This window comes from Sminthopsis crassicaudata, chromosome 1, assembly GCF_048593235.1.
Source record: "Sminthopsis crassicaudata isolate SCR6 chromosome 1, ASM4859323v1, whole genome shotgun sequence".
NCBI classification, from domain to species: Eukaryota; Metazoa; Chordata; class Mammalia; order Dasyuromorphia; family Dasyuridae; genus Sminthopsis; species Sminthopsis crassicaudata.
In genome coordinates this window covers 34012829-34025494 of record NC_133617.1, presented here as the reverse complement: position 1 = coordinate 34025494, position 12666 = coordinate 34012829, and the positions used below count along the sequence as shown (strand labels likewise).

The window sequence follows — 12666 nt, the reverse complement described above, 5'->3', positions numbered from 1 at the left end:
TTGGAAATCGGCCTGAAGATTGTTGTATAAATCTTCCATGACATTCATATACCATAAATTATTCAGCCATTCCTGGACATCCATTCAATTTCCTGTTGCTTGCCACCACAAAAAGAGCTGATACAAACATTTCTGCACACATGATCCTTTTCCCTTTTTTATGATCCTGTTGTTGCCCAAGTTGAATCCCTCTAAAGTTACATTCAGGTATTGCTGTGAAAAATACCTGGTTTTGTTTTCCTTATTTTTCTTTCTTATATTTGGTTGGTATATGTACTAGACAGACATTTTAAATTTTATTTCATATTTCTATGGAAGATAGTGGAGAAACAACTTTAAAGGATTCATTTGCATGTAATAGATATGTAAATTAAGTATCAAATTACACCATCCATTCAGAATCTCCTCCTGCTGCTACAAGTATTCATTTTCACTGCAGAGAGTGAAGGAAGCCATCATCTTTTAGGAGAGTTTGGTTTCTCAATTCTTGTTCCTTGTTTCTGTCACTTGATGATGCTATTTCCATTTTTTGTCCACAGTGATGAACTTTACATTTCATCCTTTTGATGCTTATATGCATTTGGCATTTGAGGTAGAAATGTATTCATTCATTAAGAATAACTAGTAATTATTTTTGTTTTTATTTTGTAGAGTGATTTGAGAGAACACCTCAATGCATCCAGTAATACTTCCAAAATTTTGCAGGAACGTATTGAGGAAATGCGAGCGAGTAATAAAGAAAAAGATAACACCATCAGTCGACTCAAATCCCGACTAAAGGATCTAGAAGAAGCATTTGATAAGGCTTACAAACTCTCAGATGATAAAGATGCTAGAATAAAACAAGAAAACAAAATGTTTCAAGCTGTAAGTGAGAAGACAATAGTAGCTCTTTATCATACTTTTAGTTAAGATTTTAGTAGTGCTTTTGTTATAAAACTGACTTTATTCTAACTTTTTTCAAAGTACATTTGAGTTTAATATAACTTTGCTCTTACTGCATTTATACCATACCAATTCAGACAGGGTCTTTTCATCTTACAACAGCAGGGAGACAGAGCTTTAAAAGACTTTTGGTATCACCTTCACCTATTCAATTGCTTTCTGTCTTCAGTTTTACTGATGAGGTATCTTGACTCATCAGTGTGTCTGGTAAGGTAAAAATGTTAGGATTTAGAGAAGCTTTGGGAATTGTTCATTTTTTTGTTTTCTCTTGTTTTACTTGAGATTGGTTTTAAGTCTACATTAGGTACATATATAGTAAGTTAGTTAAAACTTTAGGTTTTATTCTAGTCTTGAGTAAGAGAATTTTCCTTAGTTCATTTTTTTTCTGTCCTGGCATAACATTTAAAAGAACTTTGTTGACAATTTATTTTTGTATTGATTTTTCAGATCCTTTTCTTAAGGCATAATTATATGAATTCTTAATCAAAAATTGGAAATTAGTAATTTTATTTTGTAAACATTTGTATGTATGACTTATTTTGAAAAATACAATCTTATTTTTAACAAATGAATTTAAATCCTTTTACTAGGTGATTACAAAGTGTAATTCTATGATAATTCTGTAATAGGTAATATTACAGTAAAGTTTATTCTTTTTCTTGTAGCTTCTAGGAGAATATCAGTCCCTTGGAAAACAGCATGAAAGAGTAAAGGTAGAGAATGATCACTTATATTTTGAATAGTGGAAAGAGCACTGAATTGAATCATTTAAATTTGGCTCCAGTTCTTAGTAATTCTATGATCCTGAACAAATCCAATCACTTTTAATGTCTCTTTCTGTTTACTTATCTGCAAAATGGGGATAATACTATACTTCACAAGGTTGTTGTAAGGATCAAATGCTATGGGAACGCTTTTGAAAAATGATCAAGTACCATATGTTATTAAATAATATTGGAAGATGATAATAAAGGTTTTATTTCCTTAAGAGCTTCTTATGGGGGAATATTGTTTCACTTGTGTCCTACAGAACCATTTGCTGATTGTGTTTGCATTTTTTATTGCAGCTAAATTTGAGTACTGCATTTTAGTAAGATCATTCCACTAAAAAATAAGAAAATTTAAGCTTTTTGGTTTTATTCATTTTCCAATTAGATGGTTTCTACAGAACATGTCATACCTGATTTATTTGGGCTAAGTCCCAGAGTTGTTCACATAATTCGGGCACAGATCATATTTGGTTTTGGTCAGATATGTGAAAGGTTCCAAATTTGTAGAATTATATGAATTTGCATTTTTAAACTGTTTAGTAAAACATTAGGATGACAGCATTAAAAATTCTAAAATGTAAATTGTACAAAAAATGTTTATATACATTGGTATCTAAATTTTCCTTTATTTTCATAGGATACATTAAATACAACTGAGAACAAATTGCTTGATGCAAATACTCAGATTTCTGATTTGAAAAGGTAAAATGTGGTACTACCTTTTATGTGATTGTAAAAAAGACTTCCTAGTTGCATGCTCAGCATACATGACTTTATTTAAACTGTCTTGGAAAAATGAGATTTCCATTGAAGCATAAAAATTATTGTTACTGTTTCTAAAGTTTCTAAAGACATGAAAAGGTAAAGCTGAATTTAGGATAAGATTATAAACATTATATTGTTATGTTGATTGTATAGCTGTTGCTATAGTAATGCACATTTGTCTCTGTTGTAGTGTTTTATTTATTTTTGGGCATAGATGCAGCCTTAATAACTATGTAGAGTCTAGGACTAAAAAGAATTTTTTTTTTTTTTTTTGGAGACTATCGGGGTTAAGTGTCTTGCTGCCTAGGGTGACACAGCTAGAAAGAATCTGAGGTCATAGTTGAACGCAAGTCCTGACTCCAGGGCCAGTGCTGTAGCCACTATGTCACCTAGCTGCCCTTAGAACTTTGAAGTTTTCTTAAGTTCAGTTAATACATTATCATCTTCCCAAAGAAAAATGCATCCAAACTGTCTTAAGAAAATTAGGGATTTAATTCGCTTTCTTAAAGACTCCATTTTAATTGTTCATGATACTAAGGAACAGAGATATGGGTAATTTGTTATAATGAACCTCCAAATAGCATTAATATTTTATTTTAAATTTGTGTACTTAGGTTTGAATATAAAAAAGTCCTATGTTTTAGAAATTCATAATACCATATGACATAATTCTCACTAAAAATATTCTCAAGATCTAAATAGTCATCTTTTCCTCATTCTGTTCTCCTCTTTAGCCCTTCCCTGGATCTGTTTTATTCTAGAAACAGTTCTTTTAGTTAATTTAACTACCATTCTAAATAGTCTCTCATTCCTTTCTCACAACTTCCCTTCAGGGAATTTTGGTTTAAAAGGAAGCTTCATGTAAAGTGCTAGAAAGGTCTCAGAGGATAGAATGTTTGGAATCAAGAAAACCTTAGCTCAATTAGGCAATGACTAGCCCTGTGAACTTGGGCAAGTTACTTAATATCTGCCTGCCTCACTTCTAGAAATAATAATAGCACCCACCTCCCCAGGATTGTTGCAAGTTAAATGAGATAATCATTCTCAAAGTATTAAAAAATAATCTTTCTAAAAGCATTTTTAAAAGCAAATAAAATGCCTGACATGTAAGAAGCAGTGTGTAAATATCAGCTTTTTATTATTATTATTAGAATACATGGCAAGATGCCTGCAAAGGAGAATATTACTCTTTTTGAAAAATGATATTGTAACCAGGAGTACAATGAATAAAGCCTCATTTTGTTAATTCTGCAGAGTCACATTTCTTTAAAAAAAAAAAAAGGTAGGAAAGGCTTATTAATATCTTAACTCAATCTTCTTTATTTGTGAGTTGTTTAAGGAAAACAGAAATATTTCTAATTGGTACTTTATTTCATTCTTAACTTTTGAAGACTTTTGTATTAACTAAAACCACTGTAGATAGTATGGAATCTGAGTTTTAAAATAATGTATTCAATTTTATTAGATCTTTTTGCCTAATTGTGCACAGGATTTTTATCATGGATTGTATTTTGACTTTAAAATATATATAGTATATTTTTCATACAAATTCTTGATTAATAAGCTAATCTATATAAAAATTTAAAGCTCTAATAATAATTGATTCTCCCATTTTTGAAATGTTCCTTTATGGAATTTAATGGCTGTGTTTTTTTTTATTTTTTTCTTACCGTCTTCTTCTTTCCCTCATTTTACCCTCATTTTTTATCTTTGGTGTGTTTTTTGTAGTAAACTTAAAATGAAAGAATAAGGTCCTAAATCGGGGGTATTGGTAGGTATTATATATTTCCTCCTGTTTTCTTTTCCATAAGAATTTTTTTCTAGAAATAAAATAGTTGAAATAAGGAGGATCTGTATCTTAAAAGTATTTGAATACATTTTATTACTTTTGAATTAGAACAATTTCAAAACTTGAAGCCCAGATCAAGCAAGTAGAACATGAAAATATGTCAAAACTCCGCATTAATACCAAAAATCAAATGCCAACATCCCTTACCAGGTAAGCTATTCCATCTCATCTATACATAAGGATTATGCCCATTATTAGGACTTGGGGTGGGGAATAAAAGATGGGGTTTAAATTTTAGTAGAAGGCTCACTGAACCCTGGCATTGGTCTTAAGATTTTTCATATTATGCACTTGGTGGTAGGTAAAATTTACAACTAGGTCTTAACATAACCATAATTTTTGCTTAAATTTGACATTTCTTTTAGAAAGTTGTACAATAACTATTATTGCATTAGTTAGACTCTGGTACATATAGTTCTATGGGATTGTCTATAAAACAGCATTAGTAATGTGTATTACAAAATAATTTTTTTTAAGTTGGTCTAAAGTATACCGAACTTGAACACTAATATAGAATACAAACTTGTTTACTGGTAAGTATTTTACAAATAATGTGATTGATGAGGCCAATTGTTTGTTTGTTTGTTTGTTTTTGCTGTTGTTGTTTTAGCAAATATGCTTGTTTTAAGCATTTTCTCCTAAGAATTTATCATATATTATATTGTTTTTTACATTTCATTTATTAAAGTGTTAATTTTTTCATGAAAATGAGTAAGCCACAAACAATTCAAACTGATGTTTTCCACTCTAGTAACACAGTAACAGCGTCCGATGTTAGCAGGCGGAAATGGTTGATACCAGGAGCAGAATATTCCATCTTTACTGGCCAGCCTTTAGACGATCAAGATAATTTGGTCCATAACCAGCTTGGGGACTCCTATACTCTTAGGTAGAATAACTTCAATATATAGCATATGTAGGAAATGCTGTATGTTTTTATTATTTACAAAGCATTTTGGTGAGCTACAGAAATTTTAATGGTCATATTTTTAAGAGGTTTTGACTTTTATTGCTTGGAACATACTGAGTCATCAGTCTGTTTCTATTTTTAGGCCTTGGATTTAAGAATGGGCTTTAATTTGTAAAGCATTTCATTCAATTTTTGAGTGTAATCAACTGACCCTGTTATGTATTGATAAAATAATTTATCTCAGTTATGTTTTTTTAACATAAAACACTTAACATGTTCTAACAAAAACTTCTTAGGTACCATACTCCTCCTGAAAAGGATTGTCCACTCAATGACTCACCAACAAGTTTAAAAGAAAGGTCGGCTTCAGATCCGTCAAGCATCAAAGGTTACAAAAATCATGAAGAAGGAAAAATACTTAAAAATTGGGGCACGCAAACAGAGAATGAGGACATGTCAAATAGTAAATATTCCTTTTTTTTTTTTTTTTTTGCTATGTATTAATTTTATTTTTTAAAATTACATTTCTTTCACATTAAATTGCTCAAGTAATGAAGTAAAATTACTGTAATATATTATTATTTAAATCCATTTTATAGATGAGTAAGTGAAACAACTTTTCTGTCATATCTGACAGTGGTTTAAAAAGAAAAAGTATAAAGCAATAGTAAATTGCTATAACACTGAGATTAATTGCAGTATTCTATGTTGTTGGACTCAGAGAAAAGAAGAAACACTCCTCTTGGTAGAAAATTAAGGGGAACTATGGTGGGGGTGGATTCATGATGCCTGTTGTCAGAAACAATCCCTTTATTTGGATTTGGCTCAATTTTTTTTTATTACTGGGAAAGATTCATGAAAGGGTAGTGGTGTATATAGGGAAAGGATTGATTTTTTTTTTTTTTTTTTTTTTTTTAAAGGCAGAAGTAAAAGCTATAAATGGGAGTGAAACTATAAGACAAATGAAAATTTTACTTTTCTTTGAATATGTCTTGCCTTTTATTTTAAAAATTTTAATAGTATTTTTTCCAAATAGATATAGTTAATTTTCAACATTCATTTTTGTAAGATTTTATGTTCCAAATTTTTCTACTTTCTTCCTTTTCCCAAGAGAACACTTCTCCCTAAGATAGCAAACAATCTGATATGGGTTAAATATATGCAACTGAGGGGCAGCTAGTGGATAGAGCACCATCCCTGAATTCAGGAGGACCAGAGTTCAAATCTGAATCAGATACTTAACACTTCCTAGCTGTGTTACCCTGGGCAAGTCACTTAACCCCAGCCTCGGGGGGGAAGGGGGGAAATATGCAACTGAATATATCTTGTTGACCTCCATATTTAAAAAATTTTAGAGCTATCATGTCTTCCCATCAATATGCATACTATAATTTTCACTTATTAATTACTAAGGTTCACATATCATTATTATGAATATTTGAATAGTTTCTTGTAACATGCCCTCCTGGCAGTTACAATTACTAGTCTGTCCTAGGCCCAACAGAGTGCCTTTGACCACTGACCTTTGCAGTGTCAACTCTGCCCGGCTGGCCTCTTCTGAGGCCTTCAAAGGTCTCTGGCCACAATTTCTTGAATCTATAACCAGTATAATAACCGGTAGCGCACTCAAGAACAGCCATGTGTAATCTTAAAAGCCCTGACTTAATGTCCTGACTTGTTAGCTCCCTAGTGAACACCTGGTCTGAAGACCCACGTGTTCACTACCAAACTCCTTACCTCTCTGGGCTATCCATCAGCTTGGCTTAGCTACCCCAGGCTAGGGAGCCAGGTTAAAGAGAGTGACTGGCTGCAAGCAATGGGCTTATAAAGGGCCTGTGAGGTCACACACACAGCCAACCAGTGAGAGAGCCGTCACCCATTACAAAGCTATCTCAATATGGCCAGGATCCCACCCACAGGGGAGTCCTATATATCCACAGAGATTACTTCTGGGCCACTCAAAGCTCCTGTTGCGCTGTGGCCGCCCATTTAAAGGACCCTTACAGTTTCTAAACAATGAAATGGTATAAAAAAAGTCTGTCATAATACAGTAATAGTGATAATAATAAAACATGTATAGTATTGTTTAAACATTTTAAATTTCTACATCTTTATCAGTAGACATCTTTGAAAATTAAAAAATGTTTTAATTGACTATCTTTTTATTTCCCAATGTATTTGATGAGTATTTTACTGGCATGCTTAAAAAGCAGCCTATCTTTTTTAGCTTAAATCAATATCTCAACTTACTAAATGAAAAACAAATAAATAATATTATTTTAAAGACTATATGGTCATTGTATGTATGGTGGGAAAAGGAATGTATCTATTATAAATTTTACATGTAACAACTTCTTCTCTTAAAAAAATATAATTGTTCTATGCAGTAGGTTAATGGTTATAATCCCTGTAACTCAGTTATGGGTAAAAATAGGTTTCAGGGCAGTAGTAGAAGAGTCAACTGAAAAAACCAACTGAAAAACTTATTAGTGAAGACAGAAAACAGAAATAAAGTTTATTTATATTTGTAACAGAAACATCAAGTCGCCGTCAAACTGTAGGATTTGCTCCTGAACCCATTTTCAGTAGAAATCGGTCCCTAGAGAAAGGTTCTCATCAGAGATCAAGGAAATATCATTGTTCATCTTCACAGAGATCATCATCTCTCCCGCCTTCAAACCGAAAATCAAATACTTTAAGTAAGGGTTGAATTTATACATTTCTTGTGCTCTAAAAAAGTTATATGTGATTTAGCCCAATTAGAATTGAATATTTGTGTTTTTGTTTTCTATTTTGGGGACCCCTCCCCAGTAGTAGGTCTTCAGTAAAAGTTTCTGAATGAGGGAGCTCTTGGGATGCTTGCACTTAGTATGAAATGTGACCAGAGAGTTAGATAGCCTGGGATTTTCTTGAGTCAAGAGAATTTCTGGTTCCTTTTTCCATATAAAAAGATAAATTAGATGGCTGCTTTAATTGAATATTCTCTGCAAGAACTTCAGTCATCTATCCATTAGTGCAAGGACCCTGAATAATAATCACTTTCTCCCTTTGTTAAGCTACAGGGGCATTTATAGTGAGGCAGCAAAGTTCTGTACCTGAGATTTCTTTTTTAGGCAATAACTAAGAAGATGTCTTAGGACATATTCTAATGTATTAGATATGTATTCTACTGATTTTTCCAGTATACTTGTATATTCCTGGGGGGGGGGGGAGTTTTGATTAGTGTCACAAATATATTTTGGTAATATGAGATATTTTACATCCCACAGAAAAAGCTTTTTTTTTTTTTTTTTTTTTTTTTTCTTTCCCATAGCTAAAAGAGATATCATGCTAACACCAGTAATGATGGCATACAGTCCAAAGCGATCCCCTAAAGAGAATTTCTCGCAAGGATTTAGCCACCTACGTAGCAAAGATGATAGTAATTCAAATCGGTAAGTTCTTTAAAATAGTATTAAACTCACAAAGATCAAGCTTAGCCTCAGAAAAGAGTGGGGAAAATGAATTTCCTTTCCCTCTTTGTATACAGAAATGGGAAGCTAGAAAGAGGATATTACAGATATGGTTAGATATGGTCAGATATGGAAATGAAAGTGCTATAAAAATCAAAGATAAAAATAAAAATAAGATTTTGAAAAGTCTACAGTTAAAATAATTTATTGATGAAAATTATTTTAAGCTACTAAAACCAATGCCTTTATCATTAGGTAGTTTCTGGTCTGTTAATAAAGATTTGGATTTTAGTTAAAAGTAGTCAACAAGCATTTATTAAACTTGTACTGTGTGCTACACATGATGTTAAGTTCCCGGGATGCAAAGAAAAGCAGAAACACAGCTCCTCCTTTACAGGAGCTCACATTCTAATGTGGGAATTAACATGCAAAGAACTGTATATGCAAAATATGTCCAGTGCAGATGGCAGGGCCAAAGGGAAGTGTCAGGTAGAGGTGGGAAGAAAAGGACTGAATAAGGATTTCACAAATCTTGATTTCACATAAGTCTTGAAGAAAGCCCAGAAACCAGGAGAAGGAAGGGAAGAGTATTCCAGTTACAATTGATAGAGCCAATTAAAAGGCCTAAGGATCAGGAGATGGAACATTGAGGTGAATTCAGCCAGAAGGCCATGGTCTCATAGCTATTGTCAAATGTAGGAAGACTAAAAATGAACAGGGGCCAGATTTTAGATTTGATCCTGGAAGTAATAGGGAGCCATTTAGTAGATGTGTGATCCTGGGCAAGCTTTTTAGCTTCTCTCAACCTGTTTTTCCTTCTGCAAAGTGGGAATAATTAATATCTTCTAGGGTTGTTGTAAGGATCAACTGAGAACTACTTCAGAGAGCTTTGCAAAACTTAAAAGAACAATATAAGTGATGATAGTGCAATTATTGAGGGGGATGGAGAATGATATAGTCCTGAGAATTAGGAAAGCTGACTGAAGGATGGATTGGAAGGAAGAGAGGTGAATCAGAAAGCTTTTGCAGTAATTCAAATGTGAGGTGATGAGGATATATACTAAGGGTGGTAGCTATGTGTGCAGAGAGAAAGGGATGTATAAAAGTGATGTATATAGAAATGACAAAAGTTGGCAACAGATTGGCTATGTGTAGTGTGAGTGTAAAAGATGTTGAAAATCTAAGGTTGGGAAGGTAGTGGTGTCCTCATTGGTCATAGGGAAATAAATCTTTAATGCTCAATCAACTCCTTTGGGGCTCATATTCCTGGAATGGAAAGATGAAAATCTCAAAAAATACAGTAAACTACAACTTAATGCTGCTGGATTCTTAATGTCTTAGAAACCTAACATCTCAGAGTGGGAAGAGGCAAGTCCAGCGTGTACATAAAAATTCCTCTTATAATTCCTTGATAGCAAGCAATAGTCTTTGCCCAAAGACCTGTCATTGAGGGGGAACTCATTACCTTCCCAAGCAGCCTATTCCATTTTGTGACTTGGCTAGATATTAAGAAGTTAATTTTGATTCTTTAATTGCCCCCCTTTTAACTTACCCCCTTTGTTCCTAGTTCTGCCCTCTCAGGCTCAGAAAAACAAGTAAAACAAGTCTAATCTCTCTTCTACAGGACAGCCCTTCCAGTACTTGAAGACAGCTATCATTCCCCCCCTAAATCTTCTCTTCTCTAAGCTAAACATCCCTGCTTCCTTCAACCAATCATCACATGGCATGATATTAAGGTCTCCCACCATCCTGGTTGCCCTTCTCTGGATATTCTTCGCTTATCAGCATGCTTCCTAAAGTGTGGTGCCCACCATTGAGCACAGCACTCCAACTCTGGTCTACTCAGGGAACAGAACTGCCCTGGGCACCAGGCCTCTCTCCATGCACCCTCATATGGCATTAGTGTTTTTGGTTGCCATTGTTATACTTTTGACTTTCGGCTTTCAGTCAATTCAACCAACATTTATTAAGCATGGAGTAGTAGATAGAGAACTGGCCTGGGATTTAGAAAGCTCTGGGTTCTGACAAACTTGTGTTGTGATCCTGGGCAAATGGCTTAATTTCTCTGAGCCCCAGCCAACTTTGAGACCCTAAGTTGCAGTGCACTTGCTATTCAACACTGGTAGAGGACGTTTCCTGAACTCTACACCAATGAAATCACAGATCCAGTCCAGGAAAAAAACTCAAAACTATGAAATCAGCATGGCAAGGTAGGTTGGCCCCAGATTGTCAAGGGTTTTAAATGCAAAGCTAGAAGTTTGTTTTATCTAGAGATAGTAAAGAACCATTGAAGAGTTTTGAACAGAGGGGTGACATGATCAAATCATGTCTTAAAGATGTTAACATTTGTGTGAAAGGTAGATTAGAAAAGGGAAAAGACTAGAAGCAGAGAGACTAATTAGGAGTTTTTTTTTTCAATCAGAGGTAATGAGGGCCTGAATTAGGTTAGTATGAATAGAAAAAGATGGATGCATGAGATGATGTGGGATTATCAGATGTCTACTTAGTTTGCTATAGAACTGAGGGCAAGTAAAGAATCACAAATGGCTCCAGACTTGTATGCCTTAAACAGGATAAGCGTGACAATGTCATCATCAAAGAGGTAAAAGGAATACTGAAAGTGGGAAGGGATGATTTTTAGTGGGAAAGATGAGTTCTATTTTGAACATATTTGAGGTGTCAGTGGTACATCTCCATGCAGATATTTAGCAGGCAATAGACATTAGAGGACTAGAATTCTGAAGAGAAATTAAGGCAGGATATATAGATTAATCATCAGAACAGATGGTCCTATGAACTCATGGGAAATAAATGAGATCATTAAAAGTGTAAAGAGACAATTTAGGAGTGTGTTTACTTATCAGATGGGAGATTATAGGATCTAGAAACTGGAAGAGGTACCAAAGAAGTCATTTTTAAAAACAAGCATTTATTAAACACCTACTGCTTGCCAGAAGGACAGCTAAGCTAGTTGGCTAAGTGGATAGAGCGCCAGGCCAGGAATGAAGACGACCTGAGTTCAAATGCAGGTGCAGATAATTGATATATGGCTCTGGAGAGTCACTTAACCTATTTGCCTCAGTTTCCTCATCTGTAAAATGAGCTGGAGAAGGAAATGGCAAATCACTTTAGTGTCTTTGCCAAGATAACCCTACATAGTCACGAAGAGTTGGACATAACTGAAAGGATGGAACAACAATTTTATGCCAGGCAATGAGCTAAGCATTTTTACAAATATTATCTCCTCTGATCTTCACAACAATCCTGGGACATAAATGTTATTATTCACATTTTTTAAATGAGGAAACTGAGACAGACATTTAAGTCACTTGCCCGGGATCACACAGCTAGCCAGTGTCCTGAGGTGTAGTCCTCATTTCAAATCTATTATACTGCACAGCTGCTCTTTGATCATGTTGATGACCCAGCCAAGGGTATTGAAAAAAAGTGGTTAGATATGTAAAAGATAAGCCAGGAGGAAGCAGTGTCCTAGCCCAGGAATGTTGACAAAGAGGACAAACCCAATGGATTGGTTAAGAAGTTATTGGCAACCTTGAGTTTCTTAGGAGCAATTGCAATAGATGCTAAATTCATGTGAGGTGGGGAAATAGAGGCAACAAATATAGATAGCCTTTTCTAGGCGTTCCACTCTGAAAGAAAAACTCAGATAATAGCAAAGTTATTATTGAGCTTTTACTTGAGAATGAGGGACTGCCTACCACTTCCCAAGGCTGCCTATTTTGTTTTTGAACCCTTTTTTTATTAGGCTTAAATTTACTGCTTTGCAACTTCCAAATCACTGCTCCTAGTTCAGCTTTCTAGGACTAAAAGGAACAAATTGAATTCTTTTTCTCTCATTAGTTCTCTCATTCCCCCAAGATATCTCTAAACTAAACATACCTAGCTCCTTCATTTAGTCCACTTTTGGCATGAACTTGAATTTCTTCATCATCCCGATTGCCCTCCTCTGGACAC

General features: G+C 34.1%; 1 protein-coding gene across 1 annotated transcript in view; it reads left to right on the top strand.

The window, feature by feature from the left end:
- MPHOSPH9 (M-phase phosphoprotein 9) overlaps positions 1–12666 on the top strand; it is a 44871-nt gene that overhangs the window by 24710 nt on the left and 7495 nt on the right. Inside the window, 8 exon segments of the mRNA XM_074298989.1 lie at positions 652–867; positions 1611–1658; positions 2353–2417; positions 4378–4479; positions 5081–5218; positions 5536–5702; positions 7774–7938; positions 8553–8673. Coding sequence (XP_074155090.1) covers positions 652–867; positions 1611–1658; positions 2353–2417; positions 4378–4479; positions 5081–5218; positions 5536–5702; positions 7774–7938; positions 8553–8673 — 1022 coding nt within the window.